Source organism: Seriola lalandi, unplaced genomic scaffold (genome assembly GCF_002814215.2).
Source record: "Seriola lalandi dorsalis isolate HSWRI2012SDOR001 ecotype SW California unplaced genomic scaffold, Sedor1 jcf7180002054583, whole genome shotgun sequence".
Lineage (NCBI taxonomy): Eukaryota > Metazoa > Chordata > Actinopteri > Carangiformes > Carangidae > Seriola > Seriola lalandi.
The window spans coordinates 53,511-78,794 of record NW_019525136.1 but is presented as its reverse complement, the minus strand read 5'-3'; the positions used below and the strand labels follow the sequence as shown (position 1 = coordinate 78,794).

Sequence of the window (25,284 nt, the reverse complement as noted above, 5' to 3'; positions counted from 1 at the left end):
AGTTATCATTTCAGTTGGAAAGGCAAAGCACAGAACAGGGCCATCAAACAAGTCCAAAATACTATTGTGTCTGTATGTACCAGCAGATCCAGCTCAATGGGCAGCGGCTCTGTGTTGTGGTTCAGGTTGTTGGCGTGCGTCGAGCTGCTGTCTGACCTGTCGTCATCCATCATGATAGCACAGGCATCGCTGCAGTCCAGCCCGCCGGCCCTTGGCTTGCGCTTCTTGATGCTGCTCTCCCACTCTTGGTTGAGCATGCGTCTCTGGTGGGCTCGGTACCAGTAGAACATTCCTGCAACCATGACCCCCATCGCCAACAGGGGCAGCAGGCTCACCAGGATCACAGACACCAACTGATCGTCCGGAGTTGGATCCACAACTGGAAAAGAAGACGCAGGAGGAAATAAATAAAAGGTGTAGAGCAAGTGGCCTATATGACCCGGAGCCTCACAAGCAGCAACCAACACTGAAAAGACCACAAATGACGTTGGATTCAAGGTTTAGAATAAACTAGATCAACACATACCAACACAACATTTACAGCAGCCCAGAACTGTATTAGCTACTAGCAGATTATGAAATTCCTCCATCTATGAGCCAAACCGCTTGAGGTTCTTGATGACATTCAGACTGCCTGTGAACTGAATCATGAAAATTTGCTATGAAGAAGTTCATGATGTGACGTGTGATGATTGTGGTGAATGCTGAAAACATGAGTCAGGATTGTTTGCTGCCATGCTGTTTCTGTAGCTAGCAGTGCTAAATGTCTGAATAGGTGGGGTTTTCCAAGCCTATCTGAGGCTGAGGCTGAAGCTAATGTGGGCAGATGCGGTGGTTTTTGTAAATGCCAACATAGAGACAAAGGGAGGCTAGTCATGCAAACTCAGCTTTCAGAATGGTAGCTGTCATGTAGCCTTTAACGTAGAAGTGTTGATCCAGTAGATTAGCCTAGGTTGGTTTGAGTTAACCAGAGAAGTGACAAGTTGGCCTAAATCCACATGTTGTTGGTCAAATAGTAGGCAGAGAGAACTTCAGCACAAGAACTCTGTTCCTATAATACTTATAATTGATTTGGTAACACTTGATTAAACTGGTAGCACCAGCAAGTTTGGTTTAACGGTCCCATATAGTCTAAAGGTAGATGTCCATGTGTTGTTTGATTATAAAGCAGGTTTGTGATGTCACAACAAAGCAGTCATTGCCCTCAGCCATGACCCAAGCCCCGCCCACGTGGACCCAATGTCCAACCATGCAGGATTTGGTTTTTATCTGAAATCTGCCACATTTTTATTTCATCACTCAGAAAACAATCAGCCAATCAGAAGAGAGGCTCAGAGCCTCTTCTCTTCTGATTGGCTCACTACCTGTTGTTAGTAGAGCTCCAGAGAGAAGCCTGAGAAGGAGATGTAAAAATACACTGATTGGTTGGTTAAAACCACAAATATATCTTCTTATGGATCGACACTTCAAATAAAACACAGGAAAAGTGTAAAGTATAGGACCTTTAATACTACGGCAACGCCAAGTGAGCAGCTACTTTGTCAGAAATAAAACAGAAGAGCAGCTGGTGTTTCTGTTTCCAGCATAGCCAATCAAACTTGGGCTATTCTATTAAAGAAGTCAATCAATAACTTCCATCATGTCATGAACAATCGCCATCTGATTTCATGCTGCACACGTGGGTAATTGAGATGTTGGAGGTGTACACAAGGGAATGCTTGGTTTGTGTTAGCTGTAACTTAATATGCTTCAGATACAGATTAAGGAGAGTGAAAGTAAAGTGAGGCTGACATCAGAGAGATAAAACACCAACAATGGTTGCCTCATCCCTTCCTCTGAATCCCTCTGCTTACATGTGAAGGCAATTTGAATCCAGTACGGATAAGGTGGCCCACACCACTAACAATGAAAACTACTATATTGTTATTCAAATAATGTCTGGATTCCATTTTTGCCTGTTTCATCCAACATCCATAAAAATTCTTTGGGTACATCCCTCCTCTTTGGACAGAAGAAACACCCTAACATTTCCACGGAGAAGGGATGGAAGTAACGTCTTTGGAAGACACATAGGCTAATGTGTGTGTTTTGGGTGCTGCATGCAGGAGCAGCACACTGCAATTTCCTCCCACTACTCATACAGTAATAGTCCAACACAAACGAGCCCACCACAGGGAAGTCACTCTTGAAGCCTGTGCTATGAAAACAACATGCTGTTCCCTGCTCCACAGAGAGCTGTAAATCTTGTCCTTTCCATCATAACAATGACTTTGAAATATATTTATAAATGTGGATCTGTATCTGTTTGTGATCTCAGTAGAGAGCTGACTCTGAACTCAGTCAGTTGGCCTACGGTGGTCACTCCCAATAGCGTGAGCAGTCTTTATAGCTTTACGAGCTATAGCATTAACTACCTCGTCTGACTCTGACTGGCAGCCAGGACAGAGCGGCGGCCAACCCTCAGAGCTCGGGAGGCAGGGAGAAAACAGTCAAGGGCCTGTCTGCCTTGGCTCTGCTCAGCACGTCCTGGTCTGCTCTGATGGGGCACCTTTCAAAGAGCGTTTCACTGCAGTCTCTCAGGGGACAGAAGGATACCCTTCTGAGCGAAGCTGCCACATCGACAGGCCGGAGGCGCTCACACTAAGAACTGACCACTGAAGAAGTCACACCACCCTGCATCTATCTAGCTTCCAGATTTTCACATACAGAGTGCTCATGACTGAGTGCTATAGAACCCTGAAGATGTATAAAAGGTTATCAGACAAGTCAAAACTATGACTGAATACTGCTAGAAATAAGAAAACAAACATCTCTAACAACTTTATTTGTGTCTTGATAGATTTGGCATGCCAATACATGCTTGTAAGCTTTCTTATAATGTGTGCAGTGATATTTGGAGCTATTTTGAACTTCTTTGCCTAAAGCAGGGGTCTGCAACCTTTACTATTAAAACAACCATTTTTGGCCCCTCTCCCACAAATAAAAATGATCTGAAGCCGCAAAACTTATTCGACCCTTAAAATGAAGATATCACAGCGTTAAAGTTTTATTTAAAGTTATACTACAGTATATATAAAAGAACTATGGTTTATTGCATTTTTGAAATTATAGAACTACAAAAAACTGTTGACATTTTATTGCTGTTTTTACCTGTTATAACAAAGAGAAACACTAAACTCTTATGAATAGGAGACACTGGCATGTGTATACCTACTTTAAAATAAAACACAGAACTATTCAGGCCTATTTGAGTCCTTCTCTTATTTGTGAAGGATTAAAAAAATAAAAAGTAACCCACTTTGAAATAAAACATACAGCTGCAGACTTTTCTTTTTTTGGATTTATGCATGGTTAGCTTACCGGGGGTCCGAAACTCAAAATGAGCCGCCTTTGGCAGCAAGAAGAGGGGGCAGGCTGTTGCTATGGAGACGTTGTAAGATGTGACATATATTTTAGTCGATGAAATATTATCAGTATCGCCTCGATCTCCAAAATATGAGGTGTTCTCTTTAAAAGAAAAAATAAAAATAAAATAAAAAACAGCTATTATATATTTTCATATAATTCATTTTTTTTCAAAGCTACAGGGAGCCACTGCAGAACGGCTGAAGAGCCACATGCGGCTCGAGCGCTGCGGATTGCCGACCCCCGGCCTAAAATAACAACTGTCATATGATCACACAGCCTCATTAACCGTAAAGTATGTCTGATTCATATGCTTTAAACTGTCTCTTTAAAAAAGTGAAGGTCTTGGAATCCATCATGTAGCCTGCTTGGGTGCTGTGTGATCATGCAATGGGATGAATAATATCTTCATTTTGTGGTTGATTTTGTGATTGTTAAGCAGTAAATCTTGCTGAAATTGCTTTGGGCAGAGCTGCGGATGGAATTAATCAGAAAGGACTGAACACAAACACATGCACAGATTTTTTGTAAAGTGGGTTGTGAAATAATAAGACTTTGAGACAAACACAATTCTCTCATTCCACATGTCTGTACGTGTGTGTGCGCTTTAAGGGTTTTAAATTTGCCTGGAGGTTTTAGAGGTTTTAGGTTTGTTTCCTTGCTGTCTTTCTGCTATGATTGGAGTGCGTAAGTGTGTGTATGTAGTCAACGTAAAACACAGCCAATGAGACGTTGCCAAGACAAACTGGTAATGGGACTCATGTTGCCTTTTCCAATCAGGATGCCAGAGTGTTCTCATGCAGCGTTCAATGAGGTTTGACACATCATTTGGACTAATAAAGAGATCCTCGCTCTGGCTTACATTTACTCACGTCATCACTGTGTGTGTGTGTGTGTGTGTGTGTGTGTGTGTGTGTGTGTGTGTGTGTGTGCATTTCAGGATGTGAATGGTGGGATTTCGAACGCTGCCATCTCTGAGTCACTCCCTAAATGCTCTAACCAGTTGCTAATTACTTGGATCCTCACAGTGTTTTCTGTTTAACAAAGTTGTATTGGGTACGAAAGAGGAACTATTTTCCTCGGAAAATGACACAGCCAGACGTGAGTTCATGTTTGAAACAGGTGATGGGTGGATAGATGTTTGCCATTATAAATACAGAGAAGGCTGAAGTACATGTCCAGCAGGCCAACACTGAGCCAGTTTGTTTGGTGTGCCAGCAAAACCCTTCTAATGAGACGTTACATATCATTATTCATGTTGACTGAACTGAACATTTCCATTCAAAGCAGTAAGTATTTTAAGGTGTGATATTTAATTAATTATTCAGTCACATCATGGAAAAATGAAGGTTGTCCATCAATCTAGTTTCCTCACCCTAGAGCAAAATTGCCTCTACATCTAGTACCGTCAAACATGAAATGAATCAAACCTGTAGTACTAACAACTCTACTAAATGCTGTAAATGCTAAATGCTGTGATTTTTTATGTTCATATTTCATTTACAACATAAATTTTTCTTGGATATGAGTCACATTATTTATACTGTAAAGTGTTCCTCTAACCTGGTGCGTTATTAAAATCATTAATGCTTACATTACGAATGGACACAAAGCAGTTACATTAATGCACTTCGTATTTAACATGACCAACAGTTTAGAAACACATCTCAAGAAATAATAGAAGTAATGTGTGTTGTTAATGTACCGCAGAGCACCGGCCAAACTGTTTATGAACAGCTACACATGGCCTCTTCTTCACATGTTGCATATAGTTTTGCTTTTGTCCAGCTCGTTACTGTCTTCATAGTTTAAATCTGAAACGCAGCCATTCATCTGTCTTTAGACTTGCCGCTGACTTCATTCGGACCTCCTCTGTCATGTTGGCTGCCACGTGTCTGTTGTTTGTCTATGTACGGTTGAGTTGCAGCTCGTTTCACTGCCAGAGCGTCACTGCCCCCCTCATGCATATTTGATGCCCACGGGCTGCTTTCAGACAAGTCCTGCCATAAATGCATACCTCTGCCTTTATTGACAAAATAACGCTATAGATAATGTTTGAGGTCCTCTCGTCTATTCCATTGTTGGCATATGTGCGATGCTATTGAAATGACAATGTATTCTCACATTGATACCGACTTTGAGCGAAAATAGCGTTGGTTAGCCTCGCCACTGTAGTTCACATTCACAATCCCAGAGCTGTCAACATTTTTCATAGCCTGATGTATTTGATGAAGAAACTGTTGGAATAATGTATTCCTCCACTTAATCCTTGCATTTATGTTTCATAGGGCCCCAATTGTGCCATTTTACACTGATCCACCTGCACAAGCAACTATAGATCCAGCAGCATAAGCCATTTCATAACGGCATACTACTTTTCCTCCAGCGGCATATACCGTTTCGTGGCGGCATACAACTACAGATCGAGCGACAAAAGCTGTTTTCTACCTTTCTAGACCTCAGGGTATTTTATCACTATGATCTGATAACTTAAAATGATGTATGTATTGGTTACCTAACATAGATTTACTGTAAATGCCAACACTGATGTGAATCAACACAGGCAGTGTCCTACAGCCTCTCTGTCAGAAGGGAGCACTACAGGGTACTACACATGTGGTAACTTGTTCAAATTCAAAGCATTTAACAAACCCAGGGCTGTCAACATTTTTCATAGCCTTGATGTATTTGATGAAATTACAGTTGAAATAGAGAATTCCTCCATTTAATCCTAGGTCTAAAAGAGTGTAAAGGAAGTATATTAAAAGATCGATCTCTGGTTTTGTGAATTGATTTCGGATTATTCTAATGAAGTTAACGATGCTATCTTCAGCTCCCCTATCTGGGATGAGCGATACATGATAAATAAAATGTGAATAAAAATACAATGTGAACACAATATTTCAGCTGTGAAACACAAAAACACACTTTCAGACAGATCTTTTACTTTTATCACTTTCACATTTCATTCTGAAGACATGATACAAAACCTCATTAATTACATTCACAAAAAATAGTGCAATAGTAACATAAAGACATGCAATATTTCAGCTGTGAAACATAAAAACACACTTTAAGACAGGTGTTTTAAAAAACACTTTCTTTACTTTTATCACTTTGAAATTTCCCTTTTTGAAAAACCTGATATAAAACCTTATTTTTTCTTTTCTAAAACAAAATTTCCCTTCCCAGCATGCAACAGTTTCCCTGATTCCTTAAGGACCTGCATGATCAATATCTATGCTGCCACAAATCTAGACATCTAGACATTTCCAGTGAAATCGCTGAGCTTGTGCTCGCGTGTTTGCTGATCTCTGAAATGACTTTTTTCAGGGGCAGCAATAGCGAGTTTGTGTTGCGATCCACTCCCACTGTTTTTGCAAGCAGCAGCCACAGATTTTTTCTTTCTCATCACCTTAAAATTTTCCTGAGATACTAACTACTAACTATGCAATGCTAACTAACAGCATTCAGCAGGTTGGTTGCATGCACCAAAAAAAGGAATTGTATTGCTCCATTTGTAATTGAAACTATTGTTACCATCGAAATGACATTTCAGTAAATCCAAAAATCGCCATTAACATTCAATTCGTAGTTTCAAATGGTGAACATTAACTATCTATTGAAACACAGCTTTGAATGTTTGTTTTGTTTCCTATCTCTCTTGTTTGACTTCTCCCTCTTCCTCTTCTTCCTGCCATCATCTGAGGGTGAGCAGGGTGAGGAATCTGAGGAGGAGTCAGTAGAGGATGAGTTACTTAACTCGGGGGACCCACACACTCGACAGAGGCTGTAGGGGATGATTAATCATTTCTTACACTGATGTTTCTTGATACTGTATAGAGGCAACACAATAGACAGTTAGGAGACAGGTCAAGATAGGCAGTGCGGATGGACTGTGCGAAAGGGGATGCAGGTCACTAACAAAGTATGATTGCATACTGAAAAACAGTAATTATTGACTTACGTCGAGACAGTTGCTCTCTTAAGAAATCCCTGTCCTTGGTTAGCTCTCTGATCATCTCTTCCTGACATGCTATCTTTTGTTTGGCCAGCTCCAGCTCATGTTTCAGCTTTTGCAAACTGGGTTTGGTAGTGGAGAGCATTTTGGCACCACCTGTGTTTAGCATAGACAAATCAATTCAGGATTAATATTAATCTCTCATTTATGATGCCTTCCAGGGGTCCAATATACAGATGATTCTAAAACAGGGATGGAAATCGTAACACAAACTTAGTCACAGACAATTGGTGACATAGGCAACAATACTAAGCTAACTTTGCATCGCTATAGTTCTGCATATAGACATATATATAGATGCTGCATTGGCTGGTTGCAGAGATGTGTCAATTAAAGACTGGCCTGTAAACAAATATCTGTAAAAGTGGGAGTTGCAGTTTTTATGGATAAAAAAACACAACAATTTCAATGAATAATTTTTAATATTCAAGCTAGCTAGCTAGGTGTTTGTCTACTAACTAAAGTAAGTTAGTAAACACCCACTTATCTAGCTAGGTGTTCGCTAACTAAAGTTATTTAGCAAACACCTAGCTAGCTTACTAGTGCCAGCTTATTTTACTATAGCGTTACAGGTTACTTACCAGAAGAGTCATTGTCCGTCTCACAAGCTGTTTTTTTTTTCCAGGCCCAGATCGGGTTTGCACTCGACTTGGGGGGGAAGGGATGCTGACATTTTGAATGCAGAAGCATCTGTTTGTCACACGATGTGCGTCATTAACATGTGTGTTAAGCCATCGCCTGTTTGCATGAACCTGTTTTGCGTTTTGGTTTCGTATACGATTGTTGTTATCACGTAAACTATTTCTAATCTAATAATTAATTTCAAAAACCTTAATTTAAAGCGTTACTGATTTTGTTTTGTTTTGTTTTCTCTCTGTGGACCAAAGAAAAGTTAAAAGGCGAAAGAGTAAGAAAGTTGACGGCAAATAAATGCTAATATTGCTCTATGTCTGCTGCATGTGTATATTGTTGACTAATGCATTAAATAGTCTATATCAACCTCACAAAGTCACAGTATGTTAGATGTACCTTCATCTTATTAAGCTGGAAAGGAGAGCGCACAAAAATGGCCCAAACTTTCTTGAGGTTATGTTTGCATTATACATAATTCTATTACACTACATGAACCACATATTTAAAAAGTGTAACATGAATAAAGTTGTTTGCCATCTTTCCTGAACGTATATCCTGATTTTCCTGAACGCCCTGCCTTTATCCAGGCTGGTATCACATTATGGTGTAGCCAGCCACAGCAAGGCTGGTAACACTGACTAAAGCTGAATCTCATACTCACTATTTACTTGCCATGGTAACAGTCCTGCCTTTACAACCCAGACTGCTTCATAAACAAGGCTCACCTCTCTCTAGGTCCCAACTCCCTCCCTCTAACATCTCTCTGCTGCTCTGTGTCTGTCTCTACTTCCTCATCCCATCGCAGTGACTCCTGTCTTTTAACCTTACACTCCTCTTCTTCTTTTCCTCCTCTTTCTGGAGATTAAAATGAGCCTGCTCAAGTCACTTCTCTATAAAGCAGCCTACTGTGTGACGGAACGACTGATACACTCACTGACGACGGGCCAAGATTCCACAGTTAAGGAGGAACTGTAAAATATAAGAATAAAAAACAGATCTTGGAAGATGGACAGAGCCACTTTTTCCTTTACTGCTCCACATCCGTCTTCCTCTCCTCTTCCACCCATGTCCACGATCAACATTGTGGACAATCAACATTGTGGACATGGGTTTAAGGAGATTTACGCCAAGATTTCCAGGAAAAACAGAGTTTTGACTCTGTACCTCAAAGCCATTCGAGTTACGTGCCAAGTGGTCACATGCTGACACTGTCTGCCTCCCTCCTCTATTCTAATCCTTTTTTCCCTTTCCATATATTTCTCTTCTCTTCTTTTTCTTCATCATCATCAAAATAGAAACACCCCCTTGGCATCAAAAATCCCTACCTCAGGTCACGAGGAACACTTCATTCATCATGAGGGATGCCAAAATAAGCCATGAAAAGACTTGGAGGAGCTCAGGCGACATCTGTGCAGAAACAGACTGTGTGAGGAAAGGAATCCATGTCAGACATGAATTAGTTCTACCTTTGTCTCATTCCTCACATAGCATGCCTCCAAGCACGTAAAACCGACTCTCACCATAGCACAGCTGTAAATACAGCACTGAGGCAAACAGCATGTTACTGCGACAAGGCAGTATTTACTATCAGTGCCTCCCTTCCCACTGAAACTGGTTCACAAGCTCCAAAACACATGTGTAACTGACACTGTCTGAGAGGCGGCGTTAGTCTGCTGCAAATCATCTTTACAGGATCTGGATCAGAAACGTCTGCTGTGTCACAGAGGTCCAGGTCCAGAGAGGGGTCATCTCTGATTAGGTTTCTGGTGTCGACACAATGACAAGTGTAGGACGTCAGAGAGAGGATTCAAGAGAAGTAAAATGTTAGATATGAAATGTGTCAAATGGATTTTGTCCAATATGATATATATATATATATTTGAACTTTAAAATGTGCTGTCTATGCTGAAGCAACATTTTTGATTGATAGCTGCATTCATTTCTTTGTTAGCCACTTGGAGGCACTGCAACAAGCTGTAAACACTTTATTTTTTATTTACACATCCAGCACATACAGACTAACATTAACCTTCAATTAGCCGTCATGTTTCTGTTCACCTGACTAGTGTTAATCAAATATTCACTCTCCTTTTAGCTCTTGACTACGCCAGAACATCTGGCCCTACTGCTACAAACAATGGTGAATATAAACTATATCCACCCGTCAGGACTTCAGTAACTTTGTGATGTCACAACAAAGTCATGCCCCGTGCCACACCCACCTGGAACCACTATCCATTGCAGGATTTTGTTTCTCTGAGTATTTACCTGAAATCTGCTATATATATATATTTTTTTTTTTTTTTATCAGAAAACTGTCAGCCAATCAGAAGAGAGACTCAGAGCCTCCTCTCTTCTGATTGGCTCACCGAACTGTTGTCGCTTCAGAGCTTCAGAGAGAAGATGAGAGAAAATGAGAGGAGATGTAAAACTACACTTTGATGGTTTTTGGTTCTTAAAACCACAAATATATCTTCTTATAGATCAACGCTTCAAATAAAACACAGGAGAAGAGGAAAATATGCAGCTTTAAGGCTTCATTTTGTTAACAGCTAAGGTCAAGGTTGACAGAGCTTAAAAACTGTGCTCTCTTCATTAGGTACATTAGGACACAGCTGTCTCTCACTTTGAGCAGCTCCGATACAGAGACAGAGAGAACACAGCACATATTTCCCTAAATACTGATTTTCTAACAGACTTCTCCCTGAGCCGTCCATCAGAATCTGGGAACACAACGTTAACTCCCTCACAGCGACATTTTCAACACATTATGATTCACAGAGACACACACACCAGAGTCATGCAATAAACCTCACGCAATCAGTATTACAGGCACGTCATAAGAATGTAATGCTGGGGAACAACAATGTGAGGCATTCGTAGAGGAATAAGCTGTGGCAGTGGTCCAATAAACAAACGAGAACTTCCTGCTGCATGTGTCCTCAATGGGAGGAAGGAATCACGGCCCCTGTCCTCAGGGCTCTTAATGTGTGTTTGTGTGTGTGTGTGTGTGTGTGTGTGTGTGTGTGTGTGTGTGTGTGTGTGTGTGTGTGTGTGTGTGTGTTTAAATGTCTATTTCAGGCCTAAGACTTGGTTTTAGTTCCAAGGCTTCCCTTTATACTGTTATTATACAGTGGTGTTGTCTCATGCTGATTAATACTTAGAAAGATCAATAAGTGGAAGAACAGAGTGCATCAGTATCACCTACTGACCAGCAGTCAAAATCCAACTTGTTCACGGACACAAAGTCTGAGGCAGCAGTTACTAAGAGCCGTTAACTTCACACTAAGAGTTTGTTATTTCTGTTAGTGCGGCTGTGGTAATCTCATCCATGTTTAGTGAGGCAGCTCCCTCAAAAGCTCTGATTGGTTGACTAATTCTCTGAAACAGCCATCAATGGGCTAAAGTCCAGACCTGTTTGAATCACTGAACAAACATGTAGGTGGTGATTCAGGGTCCAGGATTCCTAGTTGTTTTTTGTCTCTTCAGTTTACAATGAAGCTCGCATATGTCATCCGCTCTTTGAACTCTGATGCAAACTGGGAGGTGTCACTGTGCAGACATGACCACCTGACGGTTCATCCAGCTGAAGGATGTCTGTTTCAACACTTGGCCTCCCACATCATTTTCAACTCACAGTTTAGTGGGGCAGGAGGAGGAGGAGGACTCAGATCTGCCTTAATGATACTGTAACAAAGGAGGAGAATTAAAGAGCTACCTCATAACAGCAGACTGACTCTACCTCACTGTCACTCTCTACTGTGGTGTTCTGTGTCTTCAGGGCCTGTTCACCATGTGCTGGAGATGTTTCTGATTTCAGTAAAACACAGACAGGAAACCATATGTCTGAGCTCTCCAGCGTGGCAGGCCTACACAGCCACACACACGCACACACACACACACACACACACACACACACACACACACGCACATACACACACATTCATACACATTTACAGGCTGAGACACACAGCCAACTTTTCTTCTCAGCGTTGTGAGAGGCAGCAGCCAAACGCACACCAGCTGAGTGTCTGTAACCAAACCGAGGATTCCCCCAAACGCTGTTTACGCATGACGCAAACACTGTCTTTCCACTTCCTGTTTGTGATGTGAATGTGCATTCTTTAGTCATTACAAAAGACAGTAGCGAAACCCCCCCCCCCAACAAAAGAAAAAAAGAAACACCCACAACTTCTCAAATGCATGTGAACAGCTTTTACATGCAAGTGTGGAGAGAGAAAGTCAGAGGAGGAAGTGAGAAAACGATAACAAAGAGGAGTGACAATTTATTGATAAGTGAAAGAAAGTAGTAGCAGCAGCCAACAAGTCGCTGGATAGTTGATGGTTACTCATTTACAGCTGAAATATGAGGAAACAGAGCAGCTGTATTGTCCTGCTTTGCAAATATTAGAGACTGTACAGCTGAGTGAGCAGATAACATAGTGATTTCATGACTGGTGGACCAGATGTGAAAAACCAGCTGTGTAAACGACGTCAGAACAGCTTTTACATGCCAGTGTGCTGTTGTTTTCATGCATGTGGGTGTAACCTGTGTAGGCAGATATATCAGATTAATCCTGATATAGGCCTATTTATCTAAAAGATATATTCCGTATGATTCATATGGTTGTCAAATGGTGATGGTATCTGACAAATAAATATCTGTGTGTGTGTCACAGCCTCATATATCTAATTGATATATGAGTGATAAAGTTCCATCGACTCCAGGAACTCTCACTGTCCCTTCATACACACTGCAGTTTATTTAGACTCAGTTCAACATGGATCATTTAGCTGCTGTAAAGACTCCTTAACAAACCAAATGTGTAGTAATCCACAGCTAAAAATAATCTCCAACAAATGCAGCTGTTTTGGGAAATGACTAAGCTTTAAAAAATAAAAAAATACAAATAAATATATATATATTTGTGAGCAGGTTTAAACAGATGGGGTAGGAATCTATTGAGGATGGACTAACACAGTGTTCTCATTTTTTCATGGGATTTACTGACAATAAGATAAATATGAAGTGATCACGTTATCCTTTAAAGCCGTATTAATGTTTTTTTTTTTTAGACTTACCTACTGACAAATTAAGCAGACATGGAGCAACATTAGTATTCATGTGGAGCGGTGTTTGTGTCCAGTATTCCCGCTCTTTTAGCTCTGTTCTCAGCTGTGTCCCAATTCAGGGACGAAAGTGTGGCCCTTCGTAACAGTGGTACACGCCGCTGTGACACAGTCAGTCTTTAAATGCAACCTCCCTCTGAAGGATGGGACACAGCTTTGTTCTCCACCGGCTCCTGAGAGAAACATCTGGCTCTTTAGCTGCTCAGTGCTCCACTATGTTCACCAGCTGATCTCTGAATTTGGCTGTCTGCTGTTTTCACTTTTGTAACAGTGAGATTTCAATTTTAGATTGTTATGAAATTTATAAAAATGTATAAGATTATCAATTGTATCTATTTCCCCTTGCACGGTGGTGCAGTGGTCAGCACGGTCGCCTCACAGCAAGAAAGATCGGGTTCGAACATTCAAACCTTTTCATGTTCTCCCTGTGTGGGTTTCCTCTGAACACTCTGGCTGCCTCGTGCAGGTTGATGGGTGACATTCAAAATGACCTAAATAAAATAACGGGTTGTATAGCGTAGCTTTAAACTCATACAGGAAGTTGGTTTTGTGAACTCACTGGGGGAGAATAACAGCTTGTTGTTACACTCGTCCTTGTCGGTGCAGGAGCAGAAGTGAGCCATCCCACTCGTTGTGTTCTTCTCCTTCATCACACAGGTGGAGCTGTTGTAGTCATCTAGCATTACACCATACAGCGGCTTGGATGGGTTGTGGCAGAGGGTTTCTATAGAGAAGCCCGTTTCGTTCCTCCTCCTGCGACAGACGGACAGAGACGGAATCATTAATGTAACCCGAGCAGCTGCTGTCTTGTAAATCACATTGGCGAGATGAAGCTGCTTGTATGTACCTACCAGATCGCGACACAGACCTCACTGCTCTCCGCGCAGATGGATGTGATGGAGCAGTTGGTCATGCAGGTGCCTGTGCCGCTGCACGAGGACAGCTCCACATCACAGAACTTACACAGCTGCCTCAAAGGGTAAAAGTTTGGCATACCTGCAGAGTGCACACACATACACACACACACACACACACACACACACACACACGCGCGTATCCATCAGGTCGGTTTCATGTTTCAAGTACTGAAATCTTCAGTCTGACCTGAGGAAGAAAAAATGGAACAGAAATACATCCACTGACTGAACTGAGAGCTGAGACATCAACATAGTGTCACAGTACAAAAATTCCAGTATTGGTCACTGGTCCGCAGCACAATCTGTCTGTAATTATACTACTACTATTTCACCCACTGTTAAATTGCTTTGTGCAGCTTTATCCCTTGAAGACCAGATGAGACGTTTAAGCATAGTATATATTTATGTCAATTTTAAGACATGTGACTGATAATATCCATTGGGATTCGCTGAAATTCGTGTCAGGAAGGTGAAAAACATCATAGGAAATAGCCACAAAAAAGTTTTTAAAGTCGCAGTTCGGTGAATGGCAGATGACCTGAGCAAGGGGAGCGATGTTGAAGCAGATTAAAGCAGTTACCTGGATAAAAACATGATTTAGGAGATTCAGACACTGACTTCAACCTGCTAATCTGCTAACCAGCTAGTCAAGGCTCAGGGTGAGAGGCATGAAGGAGGAGGAGGAGGAGGAGAAGGAAGAGGAGGAAGATCAGCGAGCCAGTATCTACGCTAAGCAAAGGTAAAGATTCACCTGATGCAACGCTGTCACTAAAACCTTTATTTCTCAGCCTCTGAAGCAGATAGCGGCATGAAATGAAAACCATTTGAGACCTTAAATATTTCAAACATGTTGTTTGAACTGAGAATGTTAATAAATGCGCTTGTTTTTCCAGCCATATACAGTTTCTAAGGCAAAGCCAGTGATTCACAATAAAAGTCAAAGGTTTAAGCTCTGAAATGTTTTTTATTTAATGTCTCTATCTGCTTCACAGACTGAGTAATAAAGGTTTTAGTGAAGTAGTGAAGTTTTAGGTTTTAGGAGGCTGTTCTGAGTCTTAAGTCTTAATGGATTAAGTCTTTGAAACGAGTCCAAATCAAGAGTCAAATCTAAGTTTTTGCAATGGGATCTAACTGGTTTGTAGCTACGTGCAACTTGTTCAACAAATCAGTGAATTCTTCTTGCAAATAACTGAAGTGACACATTAGAGCAGGCATGTATGACCATGTAAACTACACACTGTACAACACACAGCAGCTTGGAACCACACGAAAAGAATCAGCTTCCAGGTCGGGACCATAAACGGCCGTCAACACAGACAACCACAACCTGGGCATCACCTCCACCAGGCTTCGCAGCATGTGCCTGGATCAGCCACCTCAAATGTGCTGGATGGGACCTGAGGAAACCATCAAGTCATACAAAAATAGTCCAAGACCACACTAAACCACTGAGACAGGCAGCCGCAGCTGAATCAATAGGCAGCTTGTGCCAAGCTACAACCATTTCTTAGATCAAACCACTTTAGACACATAAACCAAAACCTCATGGAGTCTCTGAAATGACTGCAACAAGGATTTCCTGAAAGATCTGAACTGATGTGAATGCTGGAGATATCCTGGAAGTAAGAGATGAATGGACAAATCGGTGAAATGTGAAATCAAATCTAAAAACACGAGTAACATGACTAATGTGGCTCATTACAAACATTATAAGGCGATGATAGTTTATAGTTGAAATAAAAATTCATTATCCTGCTTGAGAAACAGCTGTTTACAGCCATTTCTGTCTTCACTTCTGCTTTATAATAAAGGAGTAATCAGCCTTGGTATACACTTACATTGTTTGTTATCATCACTCTGGCAGGCTGGAGGGTATAGCATGCAGTACAGTCTGTTGCGTGCTGCCTGGGCTAGCTGCATAATCAGAAAAATCTTATCCTTGTCTTTCTCCTTTCGCATGACTCATACTGCCTACACCTCTCTGGTCTCCCTCTGCACTGTGACCTGTTCAGACCTGCCTCTTGTGCTCCAAGCCCACTGCTTGCAAGCTTAGGAGAGGCTGTGTAAAACAAAAACCCCCCAGTTAACCATGTTAGCCTGTGTAAGTCTGAAGTTTACAGAGCTTAACAATTACTTTTTACACCTCATTTCTCTGAATCTAGAAAGGGAGTGAAGGTTTCTCCATATGGCCTTTGTGTCCAAATAATCCTGACTGGCTGGGTGGGATGTGTGCTCTTTGTACACTGTTCAGGTGTTGTGGTGCAGCAGGGTGGCTTCTGCTGGGAGGTCTGAGTTTAAGCCTCCATGTCGCCAAGCGTCTGCCCCTGGTTGGGCTGGAAGTCCTGACAGCACCCGGGCTAGCAGCTGTTAGCTTCTTTAGCTCAGTGCAATAATTCACTGAGAGTTTCTGTCTTCAATCTTTCTGAAGAAGTCAAATGCGTTCTTAAGGTTTACATAAAGTAGAGCCTACCACAGCAGCAGTTACTCATTTTAACACTTTGTCATTGGCTCGTGGTAATTAGCCCCGTTAGCTTTAAAGGCTCATATAGTCTAAAGGTCTCTGTCCATGTGTTGTTTGATTATAGATCAGGTCTAGGTTCTATATTAATCCTGTGAAAGTATCAAAGCCTCAGTCCACAGAGAAATGCTCACAGCCTGTATTCAGAAACTGAGCCTTAAAACCAGCCGTCAGGACTTCTGGAACTTTGTGATGTCACAACAAAGCAGTCACCGCCCTCAGCCATGCCCCAAGCCTTGGACTTGGACCTTGCAAAATTTGGTTTCACTGAGTGTTTACCTGAAATCTGCTACATTTTTATTGGGTCACTGAAAAAACAGTCGGCCAATCAGAAGAGAAGCTCAGAGCCTCCTCTCTTCTGATTGGCTCACCGACCTGTCGTTACTAGAGCTCCAGAGAGAAGCCTGAGAGAGGAGATGTAAAACTACAGTGAGATGGTTTTTGGTTCTTAAAACCACAAATATATCTTCTTATGGATTAACGGTTCAATTAAAAAATGACAGGTCCATTTAGTTTTACCAGGACACCGCTGCTCCTTCCAGCTGGTGCCACTGGCCTTGTGGGAGATGGTGTTTGTAACGTGATATGTTTTAGGGCTGGATTTTATCAAGAATGTCAGGGTGGTTTGTATTTAGACTGCTTCATCTGATCTCAACATCTTCACTGTTTCTGTGACAACTGGAGCCTGACAGTAAGTGAAATGTTTCTATAATACAGTTTCTAGTATTGTAGTTAGGAACTTATGCTAACATGAGCGGCACTGTGATCAATGGAATAAGACATTATTATAATTTCAATCAATTGATTTGATAAAAAAAAAAAAGAATTAACGATGGGAGGACTGATCCCCGCTGAACACAACTTGTGAAGCATGAATGAAGCAGCTGATGACTTCCACTGACTGCAGCATCTCAGATGACCCCTTTACTTATTATCCTCTGTCGAACTCTTCATTATAAACAGTTCGGATAAACATCTGGCTCAGAGATGGAGGTAGCGTCCGCACTAAGAATGTCTGACGTGACAGATGCCAACTTCACCGTGATGAAAGGAGTCGCTCTCTTGCAAACAACAACAACAACAACAACAGCCCTCACACGTCTGAAATCCAAGATGTAGACAAAATAAGTGCATGCAGTGCAGTCTGTGCTATCGTTAAATCAGCTGACATGGCAGCATGTCTGCAGACCTGAACCGTAGACCCCGACTAGAGGAGGACTTCAGCTTTAACACACATGAAGTCTCATTATCCTCCCTATATATGAAGAACTCCCTCCTGTTGGGTGGGTTTATATGGGTGTGTGTGTGTGTGTGTGTGCACGCTGGCTTATTCATTTAACACAAAGCACAGCTACTGTAACACACTTTCATAAGAGTGTGAATTAGCAAGGCTCTAAAACAACCACACAACCACTAATAAAACCTGTGCATGTTAACAGGTTAGAGCAGCCACACAGCCTCACTGAGACCCGCAGGGTGAGCGTATTTTTCACACCTGTGATGCACCGCTCTCAGCAAAAACAGACAGTTACGTCTGTTGAGTCATATTGACATCACACCAGGAACATTACATAAACTGACACCTTTCACTGTAGTTTCACAAATGAGGATGGAAGGAACGTGGAGCATCCTGTGAGAAATACACAGATACTTCATCTTTTGGTATCATCATCATCATCATCATCATCATCATCAGGACATTGAAAAGATTATATATTTACTGTTTTCAGAGCCAGAATTCAGACTTTTCAGGCTCCATATGAATGACATTAATTAGCACGTCAGCTGTTCTGTATGTGTTTCAGAACATGTTTTACAAAAGAGAAGAAAGAGGAGAAAAGAAAAACACCGCTAAATACCCTCATGACAAAGTAAGATAGCTGTCTTAGTCAGAGGTTGCAGCGTTAGTCTGAAGGTCCAGTGCAAACTGTGCATGAAGGTCTATGGTGGTACAGTATGTGGGCCATTGTACCAGCTGCTAAAGCACTTTGACTTGCTCTTTTATTGCTGCTGCACTGTTTCCTGACCCCGGTCCGTGTGCAGGAATTACATTGTGAAAACACAAGTGACCTGAGTGCGTCACAGGAAGGTGGAGGAGGAACGTGTGGACTGTCATTAACCGTTCTCCTGACGGCTCCTGAAGGGGCCATAACCGAAATGTGAGATTTCTCCTTCTCCTCCTGTTACAGCAGGAGGGAAATCATGCTACCGTGACCTGCTCCCGTCTGACACGCAGACCAGTGGATCACACTCAGATTAAGATAAATCATGCTCCAATCCAATCCTCTAAATAACAAAACAAAGCTGTTTTCTGAAATGACAAAGCCAATATAAGGTAAGATAACTATTCACTGAATGTACAGACATAAGAGTGGAATCGAAGCTCTCATCTAACGCAGTTTATTTTCTCAAAATGACAAACTATTCTTCGGATATTGGTGGATCTCAATCTCAGGCGCTTAAGCATTTAAAATATTTGAAAATGATCCATCATGGCGTCCTCTAACCTGATCGAAATAACAATAAATCTGCTTACAAATAATGCAAATTCCAATGCATACTTATTTTTATGGAGCTCCTCCTCTCTTTTCCTTTCCCTCTTCTTTCCAAACCTCTGAGGATGTGAGCTCACAGTGGACGGGGGGGGGGGGGCAAACAGGAAACCTGACTCCAATTTATCACCAACATACAGGAAGGACTGCTCCAAACTGCTCAGATGTGGATGGAAAAAATGAAAAATCTACACCCCAGGTACACATGAAAAAAAAACTATAGATCTGATACCAAGTTTTCCAAATGATCTTAAACTGTCTTTCCAGGTGTGTCTGCATGTTTAAAGTAGGATGGTTTAAAAAGCATTAACCCCCCCAAACAGATAGATGACACGTTTCTGGAATGATGCTTCTCTCTGCTCATTAAAATGAGGGGAGACAACTGGCGAGAGGCAGCACAGGGCCACATAACTGGCCCAGCAGGAGGCTCGGCTCGCTCTCTGCTCCTGAAAGTTATCCTCCCACTTCTCTAACTCCGTCTTAATCCACCATCTTGACCGTAATCCTCTCATGCCTCTCGTCTTTATCTCCCTCCTTTAGCCTTTTCTCAGGTTCCCTCTCTCTGCCACCACCTCCATCCCTCCTTCTTCTCTCTGATCCGGAGACTCAGCGAAGCGATCTGAGAGGAGGGGAAGTCGACTAATATGGTGAAAAATCAAAGGGGAACACTGCAGAGGGGTTAAAGTGAGTGACCCCCTTCTCTTCTCTGCAGCCCACTAAAGTAAGTGTAAACACAGTAGGAATCAGGACTTTGCAGGACACACACACACACACACACACACACACACACACACTACTCCTCAAGAAGGGCCCATCAACACAGAGAAATATGACAAAGTCTCTGTGTCAGTGATAAAGTCGTCCTACTGTTCTCCCTCTCACCCCTGACTTCTGTTTGTCATCTTTAAAATAGTTTTCGTTTCGACACACTCTTGGCTCGGCACGAGGATCAGGAAGTGCACGAGCTCGCGGCGGCCTCTGCCCTGACACGATGAAGATTCCCTGGAAAAAAGGAAGGATGAAGGAACCTTCCTGTGACGGCCCATCCAGCGGATGGTTGTCGACATCAATTCAAAGCAAACAGAGACAGAATAGATAAAAACAATAGAGTCCAGTTCTGCTGTTTGTGTAACCGACATGTCAAGCTGCTCTGGCACTGGGAGAGTGGTGAGCTGCTTCCTCCAGTCAACAGCAAGGAGTGTGGGTGTGTTAATGTGCACTGGTGGTGGTAGTGGGGGGGGGGTCATGTGGGTGGAAGCTTATATGTCTTTTTGTGCTTACATGAGTGTCGGTGTGTGTGTGTGTGTGTGTGTGTGTGTCTATTTGTGACACATACATGCAGCACGACCACACAGTCTTTCTGGTATGTGGGACTTCCAGGTTCAAAATAGGCCCCACCGTGGGAGGAGGGCAGAAACAAACAGCAGGGAGAGGGGCAGAAGAAGAAGAAGGAGAAGGAAAGGAGATGAAGGGACGACAAAAAAGTTTACTTCTTGTTTTCATCTGAATGCTGTGCTCACTCTTACCACCTGTCAGCAAGCGTGGGGAGGTTTCTGTGGTTTACTGGTGTCACAGTTTGTCACATGGAAAGTGGCCAAGTCCGTTATACTGCCACTGTTCACACATGGAGGGAAAGGCTCAGACACATCATCCCTAAAACACTACGATCATGTAGGAACTAATCAGTACACTGTTTAAACCTGCTGAGCTTCATTTTAAACTCTAGTGGAGATCTAAGTGTTTCCAGAGATACCAGATATGTGTGGCTGAATATTTGGCAAGTGTGTGAAAGAGATGCAACACGGCCATAAAATCAAGAAGTCTTTCACTCAGTGGAAACCTCATGTAGGTTCGATACCTGGGACAAGTCAAATATAAACAACACTGTATGATACTGAGATTTATTCCTGCATTTTGATGAAGTTGGAGAACTCAAAAGAGATATCTTAAGAAAAGCTGACATACTTTGACTTTTAGTTTATGAGTTCAGCTGCAAAACCACTACACCCTACAAGTCCCATCATGCAACTCAAAGAGTATTTTTCATTATAAACCCAGTCAGATAAATGCCCAGATCTTTCATCATCCTTGCCCCTAGTACATAATCACACCGGGTTTCTGTTAAGAACCCCTGATGACATCACCAGCTCAGAGGTCAAGAGACAGGAGCTGCAGGAGAACACATGAAACCCAAATGTGAGGATGTTAAAGTTAGACAAACTCACTGTTACCGTCAGACTAAATACCTTGGCAGTAGTTTAATAAGTCCATGACTGCGGAAAGTCTTTTTTCTGCAGTGAAAGTTTATCTCATAGTGGAAAAATCTTTCTAATCTCTACGTGGAAACACACATGTGCTGTTCGAACCAGGCGCTACAGTGCGCAGATGTCAGAGCAGCCAGCAGCGAGGAGCGACGCTGAGCCGTGTATCAGTCCGCAGTATGAGTCACCTGTTGCGCCTGGCTGTCCTCTCTCTCTCCGGAGACCCCTGCGTAACGCGCTGGAGGTAATGCTCCCTAAGTCCGGTAAAACTACAGAGTCTGAGTCTGGTTCTAATGCACTGACATTAGTGAGGACAGTAGTGAGGTCGTGGCAGTGAAGACGGCGCTGATAAAGTTTAGGATATGCGCAACTCACCGGCATTCCCGGTCTCCAGCAGCAGAGTGAAGAAGAAGACAGACAGAGCTCCCCGTAAAGTTAAAGACCAGCGCTGTTCCTCCATGTTCCTGTGTCCGAACACTGTCATTCACATTAAAGGTAAAGTTAAAGAGAGTCCAGAGGAGGAACGGGTCTGGTGTGTCCTCTGTGCCGCTCCACTCCACTCAGCAGCTGGAGACTGACTGCTGAACCATCCATACACACACACTGTGTATGACAGGAAACCGGAGGAGGGAGGGAGGGGAGGGAGGACTCTCTCTCTCCTTCCCTCCCCTGTGTGCGTGTGTGCGTGCGTGCGTGCGTGTGTTGCGTGTGCGTGTGTTTGCGTGTGTGTGTGTGTGCGCGTGTGTGTGTGTGTGTGTGTAATTACCTATCCAAATAGTGGAAATCGGAACAGTAAACAGCTCTGTATACAGTTACATAAACTCAGGGCCATGAAATGTTGCCAGGCAGCTTCCAGCACCTTCACTGATTTTCACTGGAGGTGTAGACTTACTGTAACAGAGTCAGGCAGTTTAAGAAAACATGTGAGAATAATCTCATTCGAAATATATAAAAATGACAAAATTTAGAATATATATTTAATATATGACGTTTATTATAACAACATAAGTATACACATTTTGTATGCTTATATATTTTTTTCTCATTCATTTGTTACCTAGGCATATTGTATATATTGACATTGACATATTTTGACAGGCTTTAGATGGATATATATTTACATACGTCTACAATATAAGCATACACATTTGTATGGGATAGACATACTGTATATGTCAATATATGAAATTGTTCCAATGTAATAGGTTTTATATAATCTTTTACACATATGTTTTTATTTTAAATGTACATGTATTTCATATATGGAAATCCAGTATATGTACATATATAACATTTGTGTATGGGTTTCATCAAGCTAGAGGGAGCTGCTGCCAAGCTGCTGCTTACAAGCTACAGCTCTGTGAGGCACAGCTGGTGCATTGAGCTAAATGCTTGTTTAAAAAAGTTACTTGTAATATAATTAAAATAAATTTGCATAATCAAATTAAAAAGTGTATAAGAGAAGAACAGTAAAAATGCATTTATGAGACATCCTTTGAAAGGACACATCTTCTAGTGTCTGAAAATGTACTTCTTTAGCATGGGACTGAAACCCAAACTAAAGTACTTTAGTTCATGTCTTTACGCAGGCCTCCTCAAGTGAAATCTGAATGGATCTTTGCAGGGAGACCTCCATTTTGTAGCCACTAAGGTAAGGAAAAGAAGCAAACCCACTGACAAGCAGCTGGATGGTGAGAAATAGATGAAATATGGAGAGATGTGCTGCAAACAAAGTCGCTCTATGGTCTGCAATAGAATTCTCATGACCATATTCATAACTTCTTTTATGAAAAAACCCTTTGATTGTTGTGATCTGTGGACCCTTACGGACTAAAGGGATATAAATAATGGAGGAATGGACAGGCAATAGGACTTCTAGAGAGTCTCCACTGCTTTACTGGTTTTGCTAGTTTATGATGCCAGTGGACATTAATGTAATGAAACCTTTACTTATTTATCTCAAAGCATGTGCTCAGCTGTGTTTTAATGGCAGCACAGAAACAGAGCCCAGTGACAGAGAGATGATAAGGCTTGAGCCTGTCTGTCCGCTCATATGACGCAGCAGCAGGTCTGGACATGCTGCTCCCTACCAACACTGGAACTGAGCCACACACTCTCTAGAGTCTCACAGTCTCTGCCGACCCCTTTCCTCACAAGTCCTCTGGAGTCCAGCTCTTTCAGCCAAAGGTCAGGGCCCAGTGCATCAGAGCTCTGTTTGTTTTTGGGTCCCACATGACAGCCGTAGTAGAATATATTTTACAGCCTGGAACTACAAATAAACAGATTTTGGCTTCATGTCTAAAATATGAATCCTTTTTTAATAAGTAGGAATTTAAAGGGATTTTCTGGGGTTCACAACCTGGGTCTAATTTTTGCATTAAAATAGTGTCCAACTGTGGGTTCCCAAGTACATTATTGTTATCTACAGTGAAATTCTTCTATGTGATTCAGACATTTTCACTAACTACTACCAGTTCATGAATTTGCAGTTAGTTCCTCATTTGTGTCTTATGCAATCTGAATTGCACCTTTTTGGAAAGTGTAAACTTGTGTAGCTAGGACCATGTCTTGGTTATTTTACCCACCACACTTATTGCTATCTGAGGTCGTAAGAACTTCAGCTTTACAACACTTCCCACAGGGCATCGTAAACAAAAAATCATCAGACAGATTAAATCCTTAACATCCAGTTTTCCCCTTCAATTTTTGACTTCAATAGCTGTAATTATCACACACTGGCAGCATTAGCAGCTCATTAAAGCTCTTCTCTTGAAGCTATATGATCATTGCAGTGAATAATCCAAACCTCATTCCATCAAATAGAAATGTTTTAGTTGTCTTGTGCATCATTTTAGACACATTTCCCATAATTTTAGTCAAATCTGTTGTCATTTCTGAATATTGGGATGGCCACTGAAATTTAAAATAAAGTTGTGTGGGTTTAACATTTTCTGCTCCACAGAATGCAAAATGAGTTTGAATAATATAAAAAATGACCCACTGGCACGTAATTCTGGTTTCTAAAGAAATCCAGAGTAACCTCCGTTATCTTAAACACTTCCTTCAATTCCTTGGCAGTAACAGCCATCATGGTGATTCAGAGCATTTTAATCCAGTGTGCGTGACTAACTGCAGTAAGTGTGATACATAAAAAACAGAAATTTAATTCTGATTCTAAATCTGATGGACAGTTACAATGGACAGTTTTGGGACCAACAACAATAATTTTCACATCAAAATTTTTCTTATTGTTGACAAAGCCAAACGACCCAAACTAACAATGCATTAGTCCATCGTTCAAATAGTTTTGGTTTCTTTAAAACAGCTCACAAATACTGTACATAGTTACTTTTTTTAAGGGTTTAAAAAAATCTAAAAAACAAGGAGGAAATTGTACTTTTTGGGGGACTTTTTTTTTTAAATTCTGTGGCTCAATCCACATTTGGTGCTGGTGTGAGTGTTTGTGGCATCAGGGCAGTGTGAGTGGGACTGAGTCTAAACTACAGTGTGTGCTCATGGTGATGAAGGAACATGTTGCTCAGTACAATAATGTGTCTCACTGGTGTGTTTTTAATTTTTGGAAACAATGGAACCCTATGGCTCAGAACAGCGTGATATATTAAAGGTACCATATAGTCTAAAGGTAAATGTCCATGTGTTCTTTGATTATAAAGCAGGTCTAGGTTCTATATTAATACTGTGAAAGTATCAAAGCCTCAGTCCACAGAGAAATGCACACAGCCTGGATTCAGAAACTGAGCCTTAAAATGAGCTGTCAGGACTTCTGTAACTTTGTGATGTCACAACAAAGCGGCGCTCTCAGGCATGCCCCATGCCCCAAGCCCTG

General features: G+C 41.7%; 1 protein-coding gene across 2 annotated transcripts in view; it reads right to left on the bottom strand.

The window, feature by feature from the left end:
- The window catches only part of LOC111664183 (TGF-beta receptor type-2-like), a 34,200-nt gene extending 12,167 nt beyond the window's left edge, over window positions 1-22,033 (bottom strand). Inside the window, exons 1-4 of one of the 2 annotated variants that reach the window (XM_023418680.2) lie at window positions 21,813-22,033; window positions 14,041-14,185; window positions 13,749-13,942; window positions 81-379 (exon numbers count right to left, since the gene is read on the bottom strand). In XM_023418680.2, coding sequence (XP_023274448.1) covers window positions 81-379; window positions 13,749-13,942; window positions 14,041-14,185; window positions 21,813-21,921 — 747 coding nt within the window. In that variant the 5' untranslated portion in view covers window positions 21,922-22,033. Of the gene's footprint in view, window positions 1-80; window positions 380-13,748; window positions 13,943-14,040; window positions 14,186-21,625; window positions 21,767-21,812 lie in introns of those variants that run through there. The other variant, XM_023418682.2, reaches the window with a different exon arrangement.
- Window positions 22,034-25,284: the final 3,251 nt, after the last annotated feature.